The 22,437-nt window shown below is 40.4% G+C and overlaps 3 protein-coding genes and 1 long non-coding RNA gene across 4 annotated transcripts in view; all 4 read left to right on the forward strand.

The window, feature by feature from the left end:
- The window catches only part of LOC306832352 (uncharacterized protein), a 46,801-nt gene extending 41,049 nt beyond the window's left edge, over positions 1-5,752 (forward strand). Inside the window, exons 4-9 of the mRNA XM_079356968.1 lie at positions 206-271; positions 2,814-2,909; positions 2,990-3,018; positions 4,213-4,269; positions 4,446-4,514; positions 4,850-5,752. Of these exons, the coding sequence (XP_079213094.1) occupies positions 206-271; positions 2,814-2,909; positions 2,990-3,018; positions 4,213-4,269; positions 4,446-4,514; positions 4,850-4,987 (455 nt within the window). The 3' untranslated portion in view covers positions 4,988-5,752. The remainder of the gene's footprint in view (positions 1-205; positions 272-2,813; positions 2,910-2,989; positions 3,019-4,212; positions 4,270-4,445; positions 4,515-4,849) is intronic.
- On the forward strand, positions 1,410-2,040 carry LOC306832467. Its single transcript, XR_013780233.1, has 3 exons — positions 1,410-1,658; positions 1,748-1,780; positions 2,024-2,040. It is a non-coding gene; the product is annotated as an uncharacterized lncRNA (long non-coding RNA).
- A 795-nt stretch (positions 5,753-6,547) lies between the features above and the next one.
- LOC306832370 (uncharacterized protein) lies at positions 6,548-21,738 on the forward strand. The gene is made up of 8 exons (XM_079356991.1): positions 6,548-6,645; positions 6,780-7,100; positions 8,019-8,282; positions 8,370-8,417; positions 8,583-8,675; positions 8,760-8,788; positions 9,585-9,650; positions 21,142-21,738. Exons 1-8 carry the CDS (start codon positions 6,585-6,587, stop codon positions 21,226-21,228), a joined length of 969 nt encoding a protein of 322 aa, XP_079213117.1. The 5' UTR covers positions 6,548-6,584; the 3' UTR covers positions 21,229-21,738.
- On the forward strand, positions 9,921-20,427 carry LOC306833240 (uncharacterized protein). The gene is made up of 2 exons (XM_079358367.1): positions 9,921-12,579; positions 18,302-20,427. The coding sequence occupies exons 1-2, from the start codon at positions 10,912-10,914 to the stop codon at positions 20,057-20,059; spliced, it is 3,426 nt and encodes a 1,141-aa protein (XP_079214493.1). The 5' UTR covers positions 9,921-10,911; the 3' UTR covers positions 20,060-20,427.
- Positions 21,739-22,437: the final 699 nt, after the last annotated feature.

Raw genomic sequence — 22,437 nt, forward strand, 5'->3', positions numbered from 1 at the left:
ACATTTAAAACTCAAGTTCAGAAGTCAAAGCTTAATGAGTTGTTTTGTAACGTGACGGATCAGAGTGGACAAACTCTGCTGTGTGATGTCAACCCCGGGTTACCATGTGAGAAAGCAGGTACGTCTGATTTGATTTGAATAATTATGTGGTTAAAGTGCAAAACTGTGTTTTATCATTCTGTCTTCTTTTTTGTTTTCATATCAGATTTAACAAACCCAGAAGGAGAAACATCAGAAGAGGGAGAGGAAGAGGAAGAGAATCACACTCCAGGTAAAAAGAAAAGTTAAGGAGAAATCCTTCCTGCATCTTATCCTCTCTCCCCACATCCCATTTTTATTAACAATGATTGAGGTCTTAACCTGCTCTTTGTAAAGCGCTTCAAGGTAACACTTAGTTGTGAATTGCCGCTGCACAAATAAAGATTGACTGATTTGAATGAGGCGCAATGAGGAACAAACATTTCTCAAACCGCTAAAAATATCCGCCCTCCCCATTCGTCACCAAACAGCATCATGAGCCGGAGGCGTCACATCCGTGTAGGACAATGATTTTTAACTGTATTAAACTATGAAGACTCTTCTTACATTTTGTCCTTTAAGGGTTTTTATTGATGATATTTGACGTAGGATCATGCTGAGTCACAGCTGCCCTGTTTGGTCAAGTTTAAGAGAAAATGGCAAGAATAGGAAAAAAAAGAGTAAAAAGAAGAAGTTGCTTCAAGGAAGTAAAAAAGAGGAAGTTGAAGTTGAACTCTCTACGTGGAGTCTTTGAGAGTAAAGGATGTCTGAGCGAGAGAGCTTGAAGTGAGATCCGTCACTTCAGAAGGATTAAAATGTCTTTATTTGTGATTCTGATGTTTCTGTTTACAGGTAAGAATTGACTTAAACACACAAACGCTAAAAATACAAACTGCAGATTTTTAATATGTCTCTTTAATCTTCACCAGCTGTAAGCGGAGGTGATCCCACCTCTTTCATCGTCAGACATGGAGAGGACGTGACTTTGCCTTGTGGAAATGTGATTAAAGATCAGACGAGATGCGAGAAGACTTCTTGGCTTTTCAGTCGTGATACTGGGGGAACAGCCGTGGAGCTGATTACACTCGGGAATATAAGTAAACATGCTGAAGCTGAAGCTGAGAGGCTAAGTGTTTCAGAGGACTGTTCTCTGGTTATTAAAAATGTCAAACGTGACGATGTCGGTCGTTACTCCTGCAGACAGTTCAGATCAGGAGAACAAGTCGGTCCAGATGCTCGTGTGTTACTGAATGTTATTGACAGTAAGTGTTTTTAACTCAGACTCTCTTGTTAACGATCCTGAAACATTTGAATAAGTCTTTTATAAAGTGAGGAAGGTTAACTCAACTCTTCTGTTCTCTCTCTCTCTCACCTCTCTTCACCAGTTACCTCAGATGATGCCTTCAGGTTTTACTGCCAGGTGTTCAGATATAGAGCGTGTGTCCACACAGTGCAGTGGTATTATAAGGGTGATGAGACAGATATATCAGAACAACAACACCACCCCTGTTCAGCCTTTGTGACATTTAAAACTGAAGTTCAGAAGTCAAACCTTAACAAGTTGTTTTGTAACGTGACGGATCAGAGTGGACAAACTCTGCTGTGTAATTCCATCTCTGAGTCTCCATGTGAGAAAACAGGTACGTCTGATTTGATTTGATTAATTATGTAGTTAAAGTGCTAAATAGTATTTTATTATCATGTCTTCAGTTTTGTTTTTTTAAATCAGAATCAACAAACAAAAACAGAAAAACATCAGAAGGTGAAGAGGAAGAGGAAGAGAATCACACTCCAGGTAAAATTAAAAGTTACCTCTGAATACAAAGAAGAAATCCTTCCTGCATCTTATCCTCTCTCTCCACATCCCATTTTTATTAACACTGATTGAGGACTTAACCTGCTCTTTGTAAAGCGCCTCATGGTAACCCTTAGTCATCGTGTCTTCTTTTTTGTTTTTTGTTTTTTAAATCAGAATCAACAATCAAAAACAGAAAAACATCAGAAGAGGGAGAGGAAGAGGATGAGAAAAAGGATGACACTCCAGGTAAAATTAAAAGTTACCTCTGAATACAAAGAAGAAACCCTTCCTGCATCATATTGTGGATTCACGATACATATTTTTCCCGATTTTTTTTTATGATGCTAAATTTTTTTTAGTCCTCTATCGAATCGATCTTACGTTAGAGGTAGATTTAAGTCAGTTTCTGTATTTTTTTAACCTTGAGAAACCAATCAACAACCTCCAGAAAATGAAGCCAATGCGGAAATGCAAAATCCTGCAGTTCCTTGAGTGACCACTAGAGGCTGGCTGCAGGAGCACAGAAATTCACAAACAGTACTGGCAACAAAAAAAAAAACAGTTATTAAAGCAGAAATAAACTTGTTTACAGCCTAGTACAAAACCTGAAACCGGCCTGATTAGTTTTCAAACATCTCTGTTTTGATTTGATGAACGATTTGAACGATAAGAGTTATTCATAGTTAGGCGTGAAGCTGACATGTTACTGAGTAACGGTTTGTCAGGAGGCTTAAACCCGCCTCAGCTCTCAGTTTGTCGTTAGGTTGTTTAAAAATTAGACAGCATTTCCTGCATGGCGGCTGCTGCTAATAAGCCTCCAGCGCCCCCTGCAGGAACAGATGGCTGACGTCACTCAGGCTTCATCCATAAATATTTAGCCTACGATAGAAACCAACAACGTTTTCTCAACCACTGCCTTTTACAGAGACTTGTATATAAAAAGTAATTTTTCATATACAAGCTTTACTTTACAAAAATGTTTTTATCCTCCGTTCAGAATGGTTGCCATATGCCATTGGTGCCGCTGGTTTAGCAGCCTTCTTAATCATCCTAGCATGTGTTGTGGTGTTCATCAGGTGGAAGAAAACTAAAGGTGAGAGCGTTCACAGATTCAACTGTAACGTCATTTTTATAAACCTGCAATTCACTTTGTTCTCTTTTTTGACTTCCCAGGGAACAAAAAGCAGAGCAAAGGAAACGATGTAAGTTATAAACTTAACAATCAAATGTCAAACCACCGACTTTTTTACATTTAGTGTCAAAGTTTAGTAGAACGTTTATTGATAAGCATGCTTCCATATATCTGTGTTTCCTCTTCAAAAACAAGTTTACCTTAAATAATGTAGCTTTATAAACAACAATAAGTCGTAATTTGGGTTTTGTGCACTTTGGCGCCCATTAAAGGTCTTCGACTGCAACTGCACCCTCATAAGATAAACAATGCTGTCCCGCCTTCTTTGACAACGTGCATTCATGTAAAGGTAGCTAGTTTAGCTCGCAAACATGTTTTAGATTACTGAATTTTTTATTTTTTTTGGACTGCTAGCATCTTTAGCATGTTGTTTGCAAACTGTTGCCTGTGTATGTGTATTCAACTGTTTCCATGATGTCTGTAGGCTGTGGCTGAATGGTTAGAGCTAAGTCGAAGGTCGATAAGGAAAGATACATTTCTGGAGTGAGATAGTTTTACATATTTTTTTGTAAGCAAAGCAGAGTTAAAATTTGGTTCTGCATCCAGTGAAGATATTTAACATGGGATAACAATGACAGTGATTACGATGGATTTTCACTCTATGTCTCAGTCTGTTCTGAATAATATCTGCAGGGTTATACAGTCTACCTCTTGCTTGGTGACTCTCTTTGTCTTCTTAGCTCCATACGTCACTGTGCATTTCCTCTTAGCCAGGCATGGGCGTGTCCAGACTTTTTTAAGACGGGGGGGGGGGGGGGGGGGGGGGGCTCGACAGGGATACTGACATCTGTCACGTCAATTCGCAATGGTTTGGTCCCAATATGGAATTAAACATGGTTTTTTTCACAGGTCCCGCCTCTGGCAGGGAAAATAGTCAATCACAAAGTAGGTTTTCAGGATAGCCAATCAGATCTTTTAGCAGAGCCCATGCCATCCCTGATCTTAGCCTTAGCCTTTGTACCAAATAGTACAGAAACAAGCTAACTGGCGTCTTTATAGCTGAAGGTTTGAAGCTGTGCAGATTTCCCTTGAGATGACCTCGGCTCGCTGCCAAAGTTACAGAGTGCAGTAAACCGACATGGGGCAATGCAGTGGAGATGGTTTGAAGGTGGAAGAGTTAAACGTTGTTGCTTTAAGGAGAAACTTTATGGAAAGTGTAATGAAGTATCAATTAAGGGAACTCAAACTACACTTTTATTTTCAGGGACAGAGTTTGAACCCTGCAGTGACTCAGCAGGGTCCAGAAACCAGCCACGAAATGGTAAGATGACACCCTCCCTCAGTTTAAAGTTACACCCAGTGTTATGCAGAACTAGACAGTCAGTTTACGCAAGAAGAGTCTAACTTCCCCCACAGCAGTGGAAAACAGAAGTCCGGTTACGCAACCTTGCTAAAATCCTCCATTGCTTGAGATGAATCTTTTTTTAAACTCTGCAGGAGGAGCCTGAAGATGTTGTTGCCTACGCCTCCGTCAGCTACACCAAGAATGGCACCAGTAAAGCTCTGGTAAGCTCAGTGATTGGTTGGCTTCACATAACATCCTGTAGCATGCTATACACCCAAGACAAGAACGCTGTCGTACTGATAAGTATGTCATAAATGCTATCCAAATTTAGCGTCTGCACATAATTATTCCTAGTCACATAAAGTATAGCATGCTACTTAGCTCTGAACACGAAGGACAGCTGAGACTGTTTGATGCCAGATGTTGTCTTGTGTTCATTTGCAACAGGAGAAAACTAGAACGCAAGATAACTTTCCACAGAAGTAAATTTTACTGTCACAAGATAATGAACAAGATCAAATCTGTCACAGCTCAAAGACTTTCTTTGTTTTTGAAGGCTGATGGAGATGCTGAAGGTGAAAGTGTGACGTACAGCTCCGTGAAAGTTCCCTCTTCTGATGCTGAAGCCTCTGTTGACCCCAGCAGCCTCTACGCCACCGTCAACAAACCAAACAAAAACAAGACAACAGGATAGTCACAGCTCATGTTGTTGATGTTTTTTTGTTTTGTTTTGTTTTTTAACTTAAAGGCAGGGTTGGTCAAATTCAAAAACTAGCATATTTTTGAAAGTAGCATTCCCTCAGTGCTCCATCTGCACCCACTCTCTCCCCTCTGTGCTCCCTCAAAAGCCACGCCCCCTCACTTACACACGCTCTGAGTGTGGGCTTGAGAACGAGCGGGAAGACAGGGAGGCATGTGATTGGTTCATTAAATTGGTACCTCTTAGCAGACATTGGTCGAAGTTTTTACAGACTTACAAACTGCTACAGATGACGGATTGTCTTTGTTCCTTTTTCAGAGAACACGAGTTATTGATTTCTGTCAGGACCTAAAGACAATTTCAACCAGAATCTTAAAAATTGTATCTGGAGACAATGACAAACCCTGCCTTTAAGAGAACATAAATAAATGATGAGGTACTGTATATGTTCTTCTGTTAGATTAATGCATGTAACTCCTTCTCCTGTATGCTTAGATGTACATTTAATTTAACCATCAGTCATGATTTGAGCTGTTTTTTTGTGTCATTGAGTTATTACTCTCTCATTGTATTTGGTGCATTTTGTAGATACTTTCTCAGAGTTTTTATATAAATATAAACATCAAAGAGATAAGAAGTTGATACAATTATTGTAAATTATTGTTGTAAGTTATTATTGCATTGCCTGTATTCTTGTGCTATGCAAACATTTGAGCATGTGCTTATAACAAGGAAATAAAAGAGGTGATGAGAGGATAAGAGGAAGTGGTTTGTGACATCCGTTATCAACACTGAAGCAAAAAAAAAAAAAAGTCATACTAAATTGCATTGGTGTGTTGGTGCGAAAGAAGAAACAAGACTAAAATATGTATTTGAATAAAATAGAATATAAGAAGCTATTACCAATATATAAAATTGATTTTTTTTTGAAAAAAAGGTCAAATACTAAGAATAATAAAAAACACAATGTAACAAAAAACAAAATGTACAAAGGGTGGATGAAAGAAAATGAATTTAAAGTCCAGTGAGCGTTAATGTAAAGTTTGAGCCTTCACATTACTGAGCTGTTTTCTGAACAACACAGAGAACATGACAGCTACTTTGTGACTCATTTTGAGTCATGTTAATCAGATACATCCAGAAACTCTGGATTGTGTTCACACACATGTTGAAGAGGAGCTCTGACACGTATTTACACCTGATGAAAAGGAGGAAAATGTGTGACCTTTAATGTCTTTGTTATTTGGCAAAAAAATTATAATATTGAAATGTTTCTCATATTGTTTTGTGTGATTTCTGTTTTCGCCTGTTAAAACTTTTTTTTTTTTTTTTTTTTAAGAAAAAAAGAAGCACTTGCCTCTCAGGGCTTATATAAAAATCTGTTCCCAGCTCATGTCACAGCATTGACTTGTTGGTGACTCCTCTGACATGTGGACTGAAGTCAGAGATGATGCATTCATAAACTCCCCTTCCCCACAGTCAGTATGAGGAAGTGAAACTTGCAGCATGCACGTACTGTTACACTTCCAAAGGCTAGAGAGCAGAGTGTGAAACCGAGAGGCCCCACAGGCAGCACAGATTAAACAGAATCATGGTCGAACTGAGACGGTTTCAGGTGTTTTTATTGCTTTTTCTGGTTCTTGAGGTTGCAGGTAAGGACACACAATCCTGAACAAGGTTCCTCATTATGAATCATTTGTTGTTTTATGAGCACTTTAATGTTTCATGGACTTTAAAACCAGTATATGTGTGTGTAAAATAATCCCTGTTCGTGTTTCTTTCACAGCCGAAACGACACATTCCCTCACCAGCTTAGTCCGAGACGGCGCTGAAGTCACTCTGCCTTGTGCGAATGTCCTCAGTGAAAACTGTGACAGCACCACGTGGAGCTTCAGTCAGTCGCAGGCGAGGGGTGCGGTAGATTTAGTGAGTGGAGGACAGATTAGTAAACGTACAGACAAATCAGACAGACTGAGAATCACGTCGAACTGTTCTCTGGTGATAACGAACGCCACAAAGGAGGAAGCTGCTCGATACTTCTGCATTCAGGAGAAAATGGGACAACAACAGGACGGAGTGGCTGTGGTTGACGTGGCTGTGGTTTCCAGTGAGTACATCATCGTGTTTGTTACAGTTTTACACGTGTACCATTGTCTGCATAGATGGACGATGTGTCTCCGCTCACTTAGTTTAAACTTAAATTGAATCCAAAAATCCCCCCTTGGACAGGCGCTGACATGTTGTGGATTTGGAGCGACAGTCGGTGCAGCAGAGATCAGCTGGTAAAGAAGCTGGATGAACATCTTGTCACTTCCTCTGATCAAAATATTTATTTTTCCCAAAATATTTTTATTGAAAAAAACAAAAACAAAAAAGTTACAGAAATACAATTTAGCTTTTTTTTTACTCTCTTTTTTTAACCATACACACATAAAAGCAAAAATAACCACACACACACACACACACACAAAACTCTGATAAGAATGTAGATGAAAACAGTAATATTGAATTAGAGAGTAAATTATAATAAACAATGCATGACCTAAACAATATTAATGCCCATTTCCGCATGCTTAGTGTGCGGGATGTCTATTGTCGATGGAGCAAGTTGCACGCAAGCTGAACAGAATAGATCAAATAGGACAGGAAGTCAGACAAGGAATCAAACGGTGTATCCCATCTCTTTCAAAATAAAACACAATATTCAGACTCCTGATCGTCAAAACTGATCGAACAACGAATCCACCTCAGAAAGATGATGCAACATGTTGTTTTAAACTTTAGTCCTGTGTGATCTTGCTGTTCTCTCGTGAAGTGTGTCCAACAACTTTGCTCATGCTCGACATTATTTTATCCTCATGTACCATTTGTTAACACAAAGGAGGCGGAGCTTATGGCTGAAGCCCGTCTGAAAAACGGGGAGCTCCGAATGTTTTGGCCTCATCTTTTTTGGGGTAGCTTTCACATCGTCCATATTTATGTGCATCCTGTGTCTTCCCTCTAACAACGTCTTCTTCGTCCCCAGTGACTGAAGAACAGAACGCCGGCACGGTGTTGTTAAAATGCAGACTGTGGACACGCCAGTGTGAACACACTGTGGAGTGGCTGTTTGAGGGTCGACATGTGGACAAAGACTTTAACCAAAACAAACTTCGCTGTTTGGCCACTTTGAACTTCGACGCCACTGACTTGATTTACACGTCACAGAAGTATAAGTTACTAAAGTGCAACTTAAAGGAGAAAAACAGCGGAAGAAGTCGTCAGTTTACCTTCCAGCCTCCGACCTCAGGTGAGCAAACTGAACCAAACAAGATCAGTTTTTTAAAATGAACTCCATCCTGAGGAGAAACTAACAGACTGTGTTCCTCACCTGCAGGAAGAAACAAAACTGTGTTGGGAAACATTCACACAACAAACCCAGAAGGTAGCGTTTCTTGTATGATAAAAGTAGAGACAGTCATGTTTGTTCCAGAAAAGAAGGATGTAACTTATCCGTTTTTTTTTCTCACAAGAATAAAACAAGGCAAGTAAAAAAAAAGTTCAAAAAACAAACTCTGTCCTGACACCTTTTTTGTTCTTCTTCTTCCAGAGTTGTGGTGGTTGTTTGTCATCGTGCCTGTGGGTGTGACTGCTCTTCTTATCACTGCTGCGGTGCTCATCAGACGGAAGAAAAATAGAGCTGGTAACGATAACATACGAGACAGGAAATGAAAACATCGCTACAAGCTCTATTTACCTGTTTCTGTCTCTTTTTTTGTTTTTGTAGGTGAAATAACCCGAATGGACGAAAACATGGTGAATATAACAATATTATTATGATAATAATGATGAAATAAAACATCCTGACATTAGAGACTTAGCCCTTCTCTTGAATGGAGAAGAGAAGATTTGAATGGCGCAAAATAAAGGAAACACAGTTGGTTAACAATGTGAGTATTTGTTGTCCTCCAAGCAGGAGGTCCGGGTTCGAATCGGACCTGTGGCTCCCTTCCTGCATGTCATTCCCCGATCTGCCTCTGTCCTCTTTCCTATCTCTCCACACACAAAAAAAGCCACACAAAAATATGAATGATATGCATGTGTTCAGTCAGCTTAAGCTTTGATTACTTATTCAAATCTGAACTTCTTTGACATCCTCCGATAGACGAGAAGAGACAGGATATAACCACGCAGGCAGATGAAATCATCAGAAAAGGGAAAGAACATGATGTTAACCCCTTGACGCCTGAATTTGTTTCCAAGTATTAAAACTGTTTTTTTTTTTTTGTTTTTACGTGTTTCTGCTTTCACGTAGATGCTAAATTAAGTTGAAAAAGTTTATTTGAAAATAGCACATAAATGGATATTACATAAAAATAGCACATTAAACAGATGTTGTTCCGTCTCCGACTGGTCTTATGACAAACTAATGCTTGCAAAAGATTCCTATGTATGTATTGAAAGTGCATCAACCGGCAGTGGAAGAAAACAGACGCTAATTTGGCTACATTTGGAGCGGAAGCAGTTTAATGCTAATTCGCGACAACAGGCATCGAGGGGTTAAAAAGTGACTTTCTACGAAGCCACAGCTGACATTGTCTTCTCACTGCAGCCTGATCCTGAAGACGTTTCCTACGTCTCAATAAGCCACACCAAAAAGTCAGAGAGGACCGCTCAGGTAAGACGTCCGTCTCTGTGGCGATTGTCCCAAATATAAGTGTCATGATGTGTTTGATATCATCGGTTGTGTCTCTGTCTTGTGGTTATTTAGTGTCGCTGTGATTTGCATTATTTGTTATTTTATGTTTTTTATTTCATTCATGAGTTTGACTTTGTCCCTTTTCATCTTTAAGGTAACACTCAATGACACAGTGATATACAGCGCAGTGAAAACCTCCTCTGCAGCTGATCACAGCGCCCTCTATGCTTCAGTCAACTAACAGAAAACTCTCACAGTATCGACACTCTGTGCACTTATCTCTCCTACATTTTTAATTCAGTACTTAAAGGAAGAATGTGCGACTTTTTGATCAATTGAACAGATCGAAAAAAATTAACAGACTCGATTTACTTGATTCATTATTGTTAACATTAATTTTTTGTGACATTTATCTGTGATCCACTGAGTTTACTATCTGGGATCGATTGCTTTTGTCTCCGCCCACATGCGGTGTTTCCCTCATTCTACTGAATGCTCTTGATGAGGAAACATCACTGAATCACTCTCGTGAGTATTTCTCTCCTTTTCAGGTATGTTTGTGGTCATAAACACGGCTAACATGTCTGAAATAACTTCCTAACACGTAAAGAGTTTCATCACGCTTTAGTTTGAATGTTTGAGGAAGCTAAGAGTGAAGTTTGTGAACAGCAGGTGTTCCAGGAGACGGGCTGTGTCGTGTGTAGCTGTTCTGTTCTCTTCTGTTTCACATGAGGAAAGATGTGTTTCAAAGATCTTTTACTGTCTTGTGTGTTTTGACTCGTGCACTTTTATGAGCTCGATACAAGTTTAATAGTTTTATATTTGTGAGAGAATGATTCATTGTAGTGAAACTAAACTGGTGAAAGAAGACGTGCACTTCCTACCTCCACCTCTATTCATTTTGAGACTTTAGAAATTGTGTAAATGTGTACTTTTGTACAGTGTGATATATTTTTATAAACATGTTTATTGATTCTCTCCTTTTCACGGCGCTGCTCCTCTTCCTGGTGTGAAGCAGAGCTTGATGACCCCTCCTTCTTCCTGCTCTCACACACAGCCTGCTGCACTCTGTCCTCATATCTCCTGGTTCCCTCCCCTTCAGATCTACAGTTTATAGATGGGTGTGACCATCAAGACCTGCACAGTCACTGCACAGACACATGCTTTGTAGATAAGAGGTGAAACTTGTTTCAGTTCTGAGGAAGTGAAACTCAGACAGTCGTTGTTACAGAGAGGAGAAATGGCGCAGAAAGGAGTTCAGCTGGACCGGGAATCCTTCTCTTGTTCCATCTGTCTGGATCTCCTGAAGGATCCGGGGACTCTTACCTGTGGACACAGTTACTGCATGAACTGTATTGAAGGTCACTGGGATGCAGAGGATTATAAGGCAGTCTATACCTGTCCTCAGTGCAGACAGGAATTCATACCGAGGCCTGACCTGAAGAAAAACACCATGTTGGCAGATTTAGTGGGGAAGCTGAAGAAGACTGGACTCCAAGCTGCTCCTGCTGATCACTGCTATGCTGGATCTGAAGATGTGGCCTGTGATGTCTGCACCAGGAGGAAACTGAAAGCCTGTAAGTCCTGTCTGCAGTGTCTGGCCTCTTACTGTGAGAATCACCTCCAGCCTCATTTTGAAGTACCTCCATTTAAGAAACACAAGCTGGTGGAGCCCTCCAAGAAGCTCCAGGAGAACGTGTGCTCTCGTCATGATGAGGTGATGAAGATGTTCTGTCGCACTGATCAGCAGTCTATCTGTTATCTCTGCTCTGTGGACGAACACAAAGGTCACGACACAGTCTCAGCTGCAGCAGAATGGAGCGAGAAGCAGAGAGAGCTCGAGGTGAGTCGACTAAACACCCAGCAGAGAATCCAGGACGGAGAGAAAGATGTGAAGCTGCTCCAACAGGAGGTGGAGGCTATCAATGGCTCTGCTGATAAAACAGTGAGGAACAGTGAGAAGATGTTCACTGAGCTGATCCGTCTCATGGAGAAAAGACGCTCTGATGTGACGCAGCAGGTCAGATCCCAGCAGCAAACTGAAGTGAGTCGAGTCAGAGAGCGTCAGGAGAAGCTGGAGCAGGAGATCACTGAGCTGAAGAGGAAAGACGCTGAGATGGAGAAGCTGTCACACACACAGGACCACATCCAGTTTCTACAGGACTACCCCTCAGTGTCAGCACTCAGTGAATCTACACACTCATCCAGCATCAAGATCCGTCCTCTGAGGTACTTTGAGGACGTGACAGCAGCTGTGTCAGAAGTCAGAGATAAACTACAGGACGTCCTGACAGAGAAATGGACAAACATCTCACAGACACTGACTGAAGTGGATGTTTTACTGTCAGGACCAGAACCAGAACCAGAGCCCAAGACCAGAGCTGAGTTCTTAAAATATTCATGTGACATCACACTGGATCCAAACACAGCACACACACATCTGTTATTATCTAATGGGAACAGAAAAGTAACACATACAGGTCAGACCCAGTCTTATTCTAGTCATCCAGACAGATTCACTGGACGTCGCCAGGTCCTGAGTAAAGAGAGACTGACTGGACGTTGTTACTGGGAGGTGGAGTGGAGAGGAGGAGTTTATGTAGCAGTCACATACAAGAATATCAGCAGAGCAGGGAGGTCAGCTGAAAGTGTGTTTGGATTTAATGACAAATCTTGGAGGTTATTGTGTTACAACGGTTATAACTTTTATTACAACAGTGTCTGCACTCCTGTCTCAGGTCCTCGGTCCTCCAGAGTAGGAGTGTACCTGGATCACAGAGCAGGTATTCTGTCCTTCTACAGCATCTCTGAAACCATGACTCTCCTCCACAGAGTCCAGACCACATTCACTCAGCCTCTACATGCTGGACTTTATATTTATCTTGGATCTAGTGCTGAGTTGTGTAAAGTGAATTAGAAAGAAGTCATTTAAAGGAACAGTGTGTTCAACTTTAATCCTTCAACTTAATCATTATTCATGTTTGTTGCTGAGAGCTGATTGTGGTTACATGGTTCACCTGTCAATCAAACTTTATGGGCGGTACTTTGACATCTTCTCTCTTGTTCTGTAAATGTTTGAGTCTCTTTAAATAACTCTCTTTAGCTGTTTCTGTTTCGTCATGGAGGCTTTACTGCTCATGAGGATTTTAGTTCAGCTGAACTGACTTTTTCTCTGCATGAACATTTTAACTTTTCTTCACTTTAAACGGGTTTAAAATGAGTACAGATGGTTTTTGTTTTAATGAAAGGGTCTGAAGAGAGAAAGCAGCAGGCCTTTTCTTTCATGTTGATGTGATGTTTTCACCACTTTGTACATTAGATTTAAAAACGTCTCAAATTAAATGTATAGAATGAATTTTGTTGTTTCAAATTAACTGGATTAAAAAATGTTGAAGTTTGAAATCGTTGGGATCATTATTCAAATGTGAGTCGGGGTCATTGAAGTGGATTAGTTGAGATATTTGTGTTCATTGAAAACAAATCAACTTTTTTCTGTTTTTGATTCGTGGTGGAAATTGGACGCCAACCATATTAATTATGATGAATTACATGTGTTGAGATGATAACACTAAATATAACGTTGTACACAGACCTTCAGATTAAAGTGACAATAAGAACAAATCTTTATTTTGACAGGGTTTTGATGAACCAATCAGAGACTTCACTTATTCTGCCAATTGTAGTGTAAAGATTGGAGAGACCCGTACTCAGGCCTGGGCCAGAGGTAGACTAAGCTGGGACTCCAATATAAAGACATTTTGTTTCTCTAAGTCTGAGTTTTCATTTAAGTAGAGTCAGAGTCTTCAAAGTTTGCAGAGTGTTCCTCAAAGTCAGGACCAGAAGACAGAAAAGTCTGTGATCATAAAAGCTTCATTCATCTTTACAGAATCCAAAGCTGTAATGTGGTTATTTAGTGTCGCTGTGATTTACATTATTTGTTATTTCATGTTTCCCTTTAATTTCATTCATGAGTTTGACTTTGTCCCTTTTCGTCTTTAAGGTCACACTAGATGACACAATGATATACAGCGCAGTGTAAACCTCCTCTGCAGCTGATCACAGCGCCCTCTATGCTTCAGTCAACAAACAGAAAACTCTCACAGTATCGACACTCTGTGCACTTATCTCTCTTGCATTTTTAATTCAGTACTTTGTTGGGGCCAGCCACGATGACAAAGTTCAGGCTGTGTCCCTTTGGAGAACCATGACAAAAGACTCTTTATCCCAGCATGCCTTGCAGGTACTCCCAGAAGGCTTTGCCACACCTAACACAGAGGTGTGAAGTTTGGGAGGGATAAAACCGGTCGTGCCCCATTTTTCAGTCTCTTTCTCGGACTCCTTTTTTTTTTTCCACTTTTTCTCATTCCTCATCTGCACTGCTGACCTCAGAGTCAGCCCCCAGTTGGACACTTTAATGCATATTGATAGTCACCTTACTGAGCACTGGTCACTTTAAAGATATTCACCCTAATCATGTCTGGTTTCATCCTACTGTTGTGTTTAGCTACATCTGTAATGGTTGACATGATCACCCTAATTAGGTCAAGTTTCACTCTATTGTCCTCAACACTTAATGCTAATCTGCTCCTCAATAGTCCTACTTCAACGGCAATCACCCTAATCACTCCTGGTTTCACCATATTGTCTTGGACACTTAATACTAATCACTGCTCCCTTATGTTGCTGAGCACAATTTACATTCCTGCATTGACTGTTTAACGACTGTACTCACACCTCTGGCACTACCTCAAACACCTCTGTACATGCACATGGAACTAGTTTCTAGAAGGTCAGCACTTTGTTTCCAAGGCTCTTTAACTGTTTACAGGTCTCTTTTAATCAGCAGATGTTTTTCTCTCCTCACAGGTTATGTACATTAGGCTATATAAGTTTTAAGTCTAATTGCTAATGCTAACTGCACAGGTTTAACATATAATTATGTTTACTCTTAGTCACATATGGGCTGCTAAATCTTTGTTTGGGGGATTATTGTATACAGAGGGGAGGGGGGACAGCGGGTGTGTATTGTAACTAATGTCTTGTGTCCAGCCTGTCTGCATACTGCTACTGGATGCCTTGAATTTCCCTCGGGATCAATAAAGTATCTATCTATCTATCTATCTATCTATCTATCTATCTATCTATCTATCTATCTATCTATCTATCTATCTATCTATCTATCTATCTATCTATCTATCTATCTATCTATCTATCTATCTATCTATCTATCTATCTATCTATCTATCTATCTATCTATCTATCTATCTATCTATCTATCTATCTATCTATCTATCTATCTATCTATCTATCTATCTATCTATCTATCTATCTATCTATCTATCTATCTATCTATCTATCTATCTATCTATCTATCTATCTATCTATCATACGTCATCTGGCGACGTCCGAGGACATTAACTCTGCTCCCTTTTTCACAGCACGCTTCTCTTTGTTCGAAAGTTTTGGCGCGCAGCTAGCCCAAGGCCTTGAAGCATACCGACATCCTGAATTCCGAGCTTAGATCATCCATTTGAACGCATCTCTAAGAAGAGCGTCTTATTTCTCCTGTATTAAAACGGTATTGAGAGAGATCGTAAGGATTACGTGTCGTTCCGTCCTTTAAAGAAAGGACATCCACGGAGATCACCTCGCTCGACGGAGGACACCACGGCCCTGCTCAACCCCTTGGACGCGCCGCCATCACCATACAACTGCAGGGAGACGGCTAAAGACCGTTTCGAGGACCTTTTCTTCCTTCATCAACCGTGGACAAACGGTTACAAGTGAGGCTTAGCTAGGTCTGTGCAGTTAGATATAGAGAGTGTGTTTAATAACTGAGTTATTATTGTGAAACTGTGATAATATTTGCTTGGTATTTGACCACTGTGTCTTGGGTTTTACCAGAGTAAAACCTCTTTTGTCTTCTTTATTTGTGCCGCTGCGTCCCATGTGTTTCTCTGTGAACTCTCGCGTCATAACCGGGTAATAGACTCATTATCAGAAAGACTTGTGTGAACGCCGTCTGATACAAATCCGGCCACTAGCTTCTGTTAGTGAAGTTAACTATGTTCTGAGTTGTGCGTGAGTTCCAGGCTGCGAATGAGTTTCTGAGGTGCGTTCTTTTCTCTCTCTCTCTCCACCTTTTACGCACTCACACACGCACCTTTCGTCAGATGCACACACATAGAGATCTGTGGCTTTCCAGACGCTGCAGAAACATAGATCAGGTAGAGACAGAGTTTGACTCCGTCTCTAGACAATAGACCAGGTTAGGAGACCTGTGTTTAGTGTCTGTGGTCACGCTGCCATTTTGATCTCTCTCTTTCTCTCTCTCTCACTCACACACACACACACACACACACACACACACACACACACACATCACGCTTGTTTCTTTATGTTTGTCTCTGTAGTTTAGTTTAAAACAGTTGTTTTTTGATTGAGTTTCATTGATTAACTTGATGTTTCTTTGTTAAATAAATTCTGTAATAATTTAAAGAGCAGTTGTTTGTGATTACTGTGTATTTGCATTGTGACTTAGGCTGGGTGAAAGGGCTTTGTGTTCGGATTTCACACCTACAATTAAATACAGATTATTAATTATTGATGATATTGGTATGTAATTAAGTAATTTGAGACTGATATTTGTAATATTTTGGTTGTTCCCTATTTACAGGGTGGTGCTCCGAGGTTTATTGAACTCAGTTTAATAATAATTATTGATTTATATTAATAATTAAATAAACTTAATTATTGAATTTAATTTGACAACTAAATTTTACATTATAAAACCCCAACATAATGTTGCCGCCGTGGGAGGTCCCAACATAATGGTGCCCCGTGTGAGGCCCTTAATAAACCAGCTTTGTTGCATTGTTTGTTCAAAGTGATCCAAACTTTTAATCCTAAAGTGATTCTTCTAAAGGAAATTCTCTTTTCTTTGGGAGATTACTTTTTGTTGTTTTTTTAAAGCAAAGCAAACATGAGGTTGTGTGTTAGTTGTGCTGCTGCGTGTTGATGAGTGACTAGTTTAATCATTTTTCTGTGCTTGCTGTTGTTGGAGACAACAAGTTAGCTATTTGTCCAGTTAGGAGTGTGACCTTAAAAATGTTACAGAGCCAGCTGCCTGAGAGGTGTGTCTTTCCCCAACCCTCAAAAGGACTTGAGGTGTAAATGCTCGCACCTAGCTGCCAGGACAGACTGCACTGATCCGGTTTAGAACCTTAGGTCAGAATTGCCTCCTGCTGACTTTTATCTTGCAGCTTCACAAACAGTAATCCTCACAAGTGCCCTTGTCTGTCGATTGTCTGTCGTTCGTTATTTGTTGTCCCAAATGTCTTTAGTTAAGTTTTTTTTTTTGTTATAGTATTGCTTTTTTATTGCTAGTTTTCTTAGTGCTATTTTTATGCACTGCAGGTTTGCACTGCGGGTTGGGGGGATTGCAATTTCATCTGTGCTGTATGTTTAACATGGAGCATATTTGAAAAATAAACAACCTTGAACCTTGAGGTTAGGAGACCTGTGTTCAGTGTCCGCCATCGCATGACCACGCTGCCATTTTGATCTCTCTCTTTCTCTCTCTCTCACTCACACACACACACAAACACACACACTTAACCACAATAGCCTACAGGCAGTGAAACAGTAGTTTGATTATGTTTTCAGAGTTTAACCTTTAGTAACCTCAAATTTTAAAGGGGGGGCAAATATTTGTTCTCTATTAAAACAAACCATGCCACACCAATGTGACGAGTTAAAAAGTGATGACCCAAACGTTTAGAATAAAACACTGAAGAACAGATCAAAAACTGTTGAACAGACCCGATTTACTTGATTCATTATTGTTAACTTAAAGTTTTTGTGACATTTATCTGTGATCCACTGAGTTTACTATCTGGGATCGATTGCTTTTGTCTCCGCCCACATGCGATGTTTCCCTCATTCTACTGAATGCTCTTGATGAGGAAACATCACTGAATCACTCTCGTGAGTATTTCTCTCCTTTTCAGGTATGTTTGTGGTCATAAACACGGCTAACATGTCTGAAATAACTTCCTAACACGTAAAGAGTTTCATCACGCTTTAGTTTGAATGTTTGAGGAAGCTAAGAGTGAAGTTTGTGAACAGCAGGTGTTCCAGGAGACGGGCTGTGTCGTGTGTAGCTGTTCTGTTCTCTTCTGTTTCACATGAGGAAAGATGTGTTTCAAAGATCTTTTACTGTCTAGTGTGTTTTGACTCGTGCACTTTTATGAGCTCGATACGAGTTTAATAGTTTTATATTTGTGAGAGAATGATTCATTGTAGTGAAACTAAAGTGGTGAAAGAAGACGTGCACTTCCTACCTCCACCTCTATTCATTTTGAAACTTAGGAAATTTGTGTAAATGTGTACTTTTGTTCAGTGTGATATATTTTTATAAACATGTTTATTGATTCTCTCCTTTTCACAGCGCTGCTCCTCTTCCTGGTGTGAAGCAGAGCTTGATGACCCCTCCTTCTGCTGCTCTCACACACAGCCTGCTGCACTCTGACCGAGTATTTCCTGGTTCCCTCCCCTTCAGATCTACAGTTTATAGATGAGTGTAACCAACAAGAGCTGCACAGTCACATGCACAGACACATGCTTTGTAGGTCAGAGGTGAAACTTGTTCCAGTTTTGAGGAAGTGAAACTCAGACAGTCGTTGTTACAGAGAGGAGAAATGGCGCAGAAAGGAGTTCAGCTGGACCGGGAATCCTTCTCTTGTTCCATCTGTCTGGATCTCCTGAAGGATCCGGGGACTCTTACCTGTGGACACAGCTACTGCATGAACTGTATTGAAAGCCACTGGGATAAAGAGGAGGACAAGAAAATGTACAGCTGTCCTCAGTGCAGGAAGACCTTCAGAGAAAGGCCTGACCTGGAGAAAAACACCATGTTGGCAGATTTAGTGGAGAAGCTGAAGAAGACTGGACTCCAAGATGCTCCTGCAGATCACTGCTATGCTGGATATGAAGACGTGGCCTGTGATGTCTGCACCGGGAGGAAACTGAAAGCCTGTAAGTCCTGTCTGGTATGTTTGATCTCATTTTGTGAGAATCACCTCCAGCCTCATTATGATTCACCTGCCTATGCAAAACACAAGCTGGTGGAGCCGTCCAAGAAGCTCCAGGAGAACGTGTGCTCTCGACATAATGAGGAAATTAAAGTATTTTGTCGCACTGATCAGCAGTCTATCTGTCTCCTCTGTTTAATGGACGAACACAAAGGTCACGACACAGTCTCAGCTGCAGCAGAAAGGAGCGAGAAGCAGAGAGAGCTCGAGGTGAGTCGACTAAACACCCAGCAGAGAATCCAGGACGGAGAGAAAGATGTGAAGCTGCTCCAACAGGAGGTGGAGGCTATCAATGGTTCTGCTGATAAAACAGTGGGGAACAGTGAGAAGATGTTCACTGAGCTGATCCGTCTCATGGAGAAAAGACGCTCTGATGTGACGCAGCAGGTCAGATCCCAGCAGCAAACTGAAGTGAGTCGAGTCAGAGAGCGTCAGGAGAAGCTGGAGCAGGAGATCACTGAGCTGAAGAGGAAAGACGCTGAGATGGAGAAGCTGTCTCACACACAGGACCACATCCAGTTTCTACAGGACTACCCCTCAGTGTCAGCACTCAGTGAATCTACACACTCATCCAGCATCAAGATCCGTCCTCTGAGGTACTTTGAGGACGTGACAGCAGCTGTGTCAGAAGTCAGAGATAAACTACAGGACGTCCTGAGAAAGAAATGGACCAACATCTCACAGACACTGACTGAAGTGGATGTTTTACTGTCAGAACCAGAACCAGAACCAGAACCAGAGCCCAAGACCAGAGCTGAGTTCTTACAATATTCATGTGACATCACACTGGATCCAAACACAGCAAACACACATCTGTTATTATCTGATGGGAACAGAAAAGTAACATTAACAGATCAGACCCAGTCTTATTCTAGTCACCCAGACAGATTCACTGGATGGTTTCAGGTCCTGAGTAAAGAGAGACTGACTGGACGTTGTTACTGGGAGTTGGAGTGGAGAGGAACAGGAGTTCATATAGCAGTCACATACAAGAATATCAGCAGAGCAGGGAGCTGGAGAGAAAGTGGATTTGGATATAATGACAAATCTTGGAGTTTATATTGTAACAGCAACAGTTATAACTTTTGGTCCAACAAAGTCAGGACTCCTGTCTCAGGTCCTCGGTCCTCCAGAGTAGGACTGTACCTGGATCACAGAGCAGGTATTCTGTCCTTCTACAGCGTCTCTAAAACCATGACTCTCCTCCACAGAGTCCAGACCACATTCACTCAGCCTCTACATGCTGGACTTTGTATTGATGATGGATCCTCTGCTGAGTTGTGTAAAGTGAATTAGAGAGAAGTCATTTAAAGGAACAGTGTGTTAAACTTTAATCCTTCAACTTAATCATTATTCATGTTTGTTGCTGAGAGCTGATTGTGGTTACATGGTTCACCTGTCAATCAAACTTTATGGGCGGTACTTTGACATCTTCTCTCTTGTTCTGTAAATGTTTGAGTCTCTTTAAAGAACTCTCTTTAGCTGTTTCTGTTTCTTCATGGAGGCTTTACTGCTCATGAGGATTTTAGTTCAGCTGAACTGACTTTTTCTCTGCATGAACATTTCAACTTTTCTTCACTTTAAACGGGTTTAAAATGAGTACAGATTGTTTTTGTTTTAATGAAATGGTCTGAAGAGAGAAAGCAGCAGGCCTTTTCTTTCATGTTGATGTGATGTTTTCACCACTTTGTACATTAGATTTAAAAACGTCTCAAATTAAATGTATAGAATGAATTTTGTTGTTTCAAATTAACTGGATTAAAAAATGTTGAAGTTTGAAATCGTTGGGATCATTATTCAAATGTGAGTCGGGGTCATTGAAGTGGATTAGTTGAGATATTTGTGTTCATAGAAAACAAAAGAACTTTTTTCTGTTTTTGATTCGTGGTGGAAATTGGACGCCACCATATTAATTATGATGAATTACATGTGTTGAGATGATAACACTAAATATAACGTTGTACACAGACCTTCAGATTAAAGTGACAATAAGAACAAATCTTTATTTTGACAGGGTTTTGATGAACCAATCAGAGACTTCACTTATTCTGCCAATTGTGGTGTAAAGATTGGAGAGACCCGTACTCAGGCCTGGGCCAGAGGTAGACTAAGCTGGGACTCCAATATAAACACATTTTGTTTCTCTAAGTCTGAGTTTTCATTTAAGTAGAGTCAGAGTCTTCAAAGTTTGCAGAGTGTTCCTCAAAGTCAGGACCAGAAGACAGAAAAGTCTGTGATCATAAAAGCTTCATTCATCTTTACAGAATCCAAAGCTGTAATGTGGTTATTTAGTGTCGCTGTGATTTACATTATTTGTTATTTCATGTTTCCCTTTAATTTCATTCACGAGTTTGACTTTGTCCCTTTTCGTCTTTAAGGTCACACTCGATGACACAGTGATATACAGCGCAGTGAAAACCTCCTCTGCAGCTGATCACAGCGCCCTCTATGCTTCAGTCGACTAACAGAAAACTCTCACAGTATCGACACTCTGTGCACTTATCTCTCTTACATTTTTAATTCAGTACTTAAAGGAAGAATGTGCGACTGTTTCATCCAAAATCATTTCCTCTGATGACAACAATGACTTCCTGACTATACTGCCACTGACAGTTTAACAAGAAGGCCAGTGTTACAGGTTTAAGAATGAAGTCACGCCCATCCTTGGTGCAACACATTTATTTTTGTAGAAATCTGTAGAACTGTAGAAATATGAAACAATACAGTTAGATCAGCAGCTCTCTCCGTCGCGTGCACACTGGAACTCATCACATACTGACGACTGCTTCTGCTCTACCTGCGTCAGCTACTGATACTCAGTCTCATTTCAACCATTACTTAGTGAAAATACCCTGGTTAATTACTCAAAACACATTAACCATACTCTTACAGGGCATACAGGTAAGCAACACTAGCTCTGGCTATACTGTACTCTTTAACTGTAAATTTACTCATTAACCTATTACACAGTTGACTAATGCATGAACTGAAATCATGAAAACCAAGACAACCACATACATTAGGTTCACATTAAATCAATATTGTCTTAATAGTCTTTTATCTCTGTTTCTACTGTTTTAAACCTGTTGTGAATTATGCCTTTAAACTACTTTAATGTAACTTTACTCATTTTTAATACACACCCAGGTAAAGCATTACTCTCACAATATTCTCACAGACATTATGATATCTTTCAACACTGTCTCTTATGCAAACTCTTTTTATCATAATACTCTGAGAAACTCTTTTAATCTTGACCGAGACGACCTAACTTTGACTGAGCTGATAAGACAGGCTGTAGCGCTAGCATATAAGTGGGAATTAGCATGTATAGACCATATTAGCCTAGCATAGCCTACTCGACACTTTACACAGCTAATACACAGTCTCAAACAATGGCTTGGTTTATCATGCTACACACTGTTTGTTCTCACTATTATTGTCTTTACCATGTAGCTCTGAAAAGTTGTCTTACACTCACAAAGTCACTAGCTTCATATTTAGCAACCAGAGTTGTTTCTATCGGCAGCCGCTATTTTAGACGCACATCCGCGGCAACTCACACACACACACACACACACACACACACACACTTAACCACAATTGTTACGATGCACTGTAGCTTGGACCCAGACGCACGACTCAGAGACAATTTAAACAGTGAACAATATTTA

This window comes from Symphodus melops (assembly GCF_947650265.1).
Source record: "Symphodus melops genome assembly, chromosome: 1".
NCBI lineage: Eukaryota > Metazoa > Chordata > Actinopteri > Labriformes > Labridae > Symphodus > Symphodus melops.

Bases quoted from the DNA above. Each gene is read 5' to 3' on its own strand.
- LOC306832370 (XM_079356991.1), top strand. From the start codon at position 6,585: ATGGTCGAACTGAGACGGTTTCAGGTGTTTTTATTGCTTTTTCTGGTT. The intron at 8,418-8,582 runs GTAGCGTTTCTT...TTCTTCTTCCAG, and splicing joins TCACACAACAAACCCAGAAG to AGTTGTGGTGGTTGTTTGTC. The intron at 8,676-8,759 runs GTAACGATAACA...TTGTTTTTGTAG, and splicing joins ACGGAAGAAAAATAGAGCTG to GTGAAATAACCCGAATGGAC.
- LOC306833240 (XM_079358367.1), top strand. From the start codon at position 10,912: ATGGCGCAGAAAGGAGTTCAGCTGGACCGGGAATCCTTCTCTTGTTCC. The intron at 12,580-18,301 runs GTGAATTAGAAA...CATGCTTTGTAG, and splicing joins CTAGTGCTGAGTTGTGTAAA to GTCAGAGGTGAAACTTGTTC.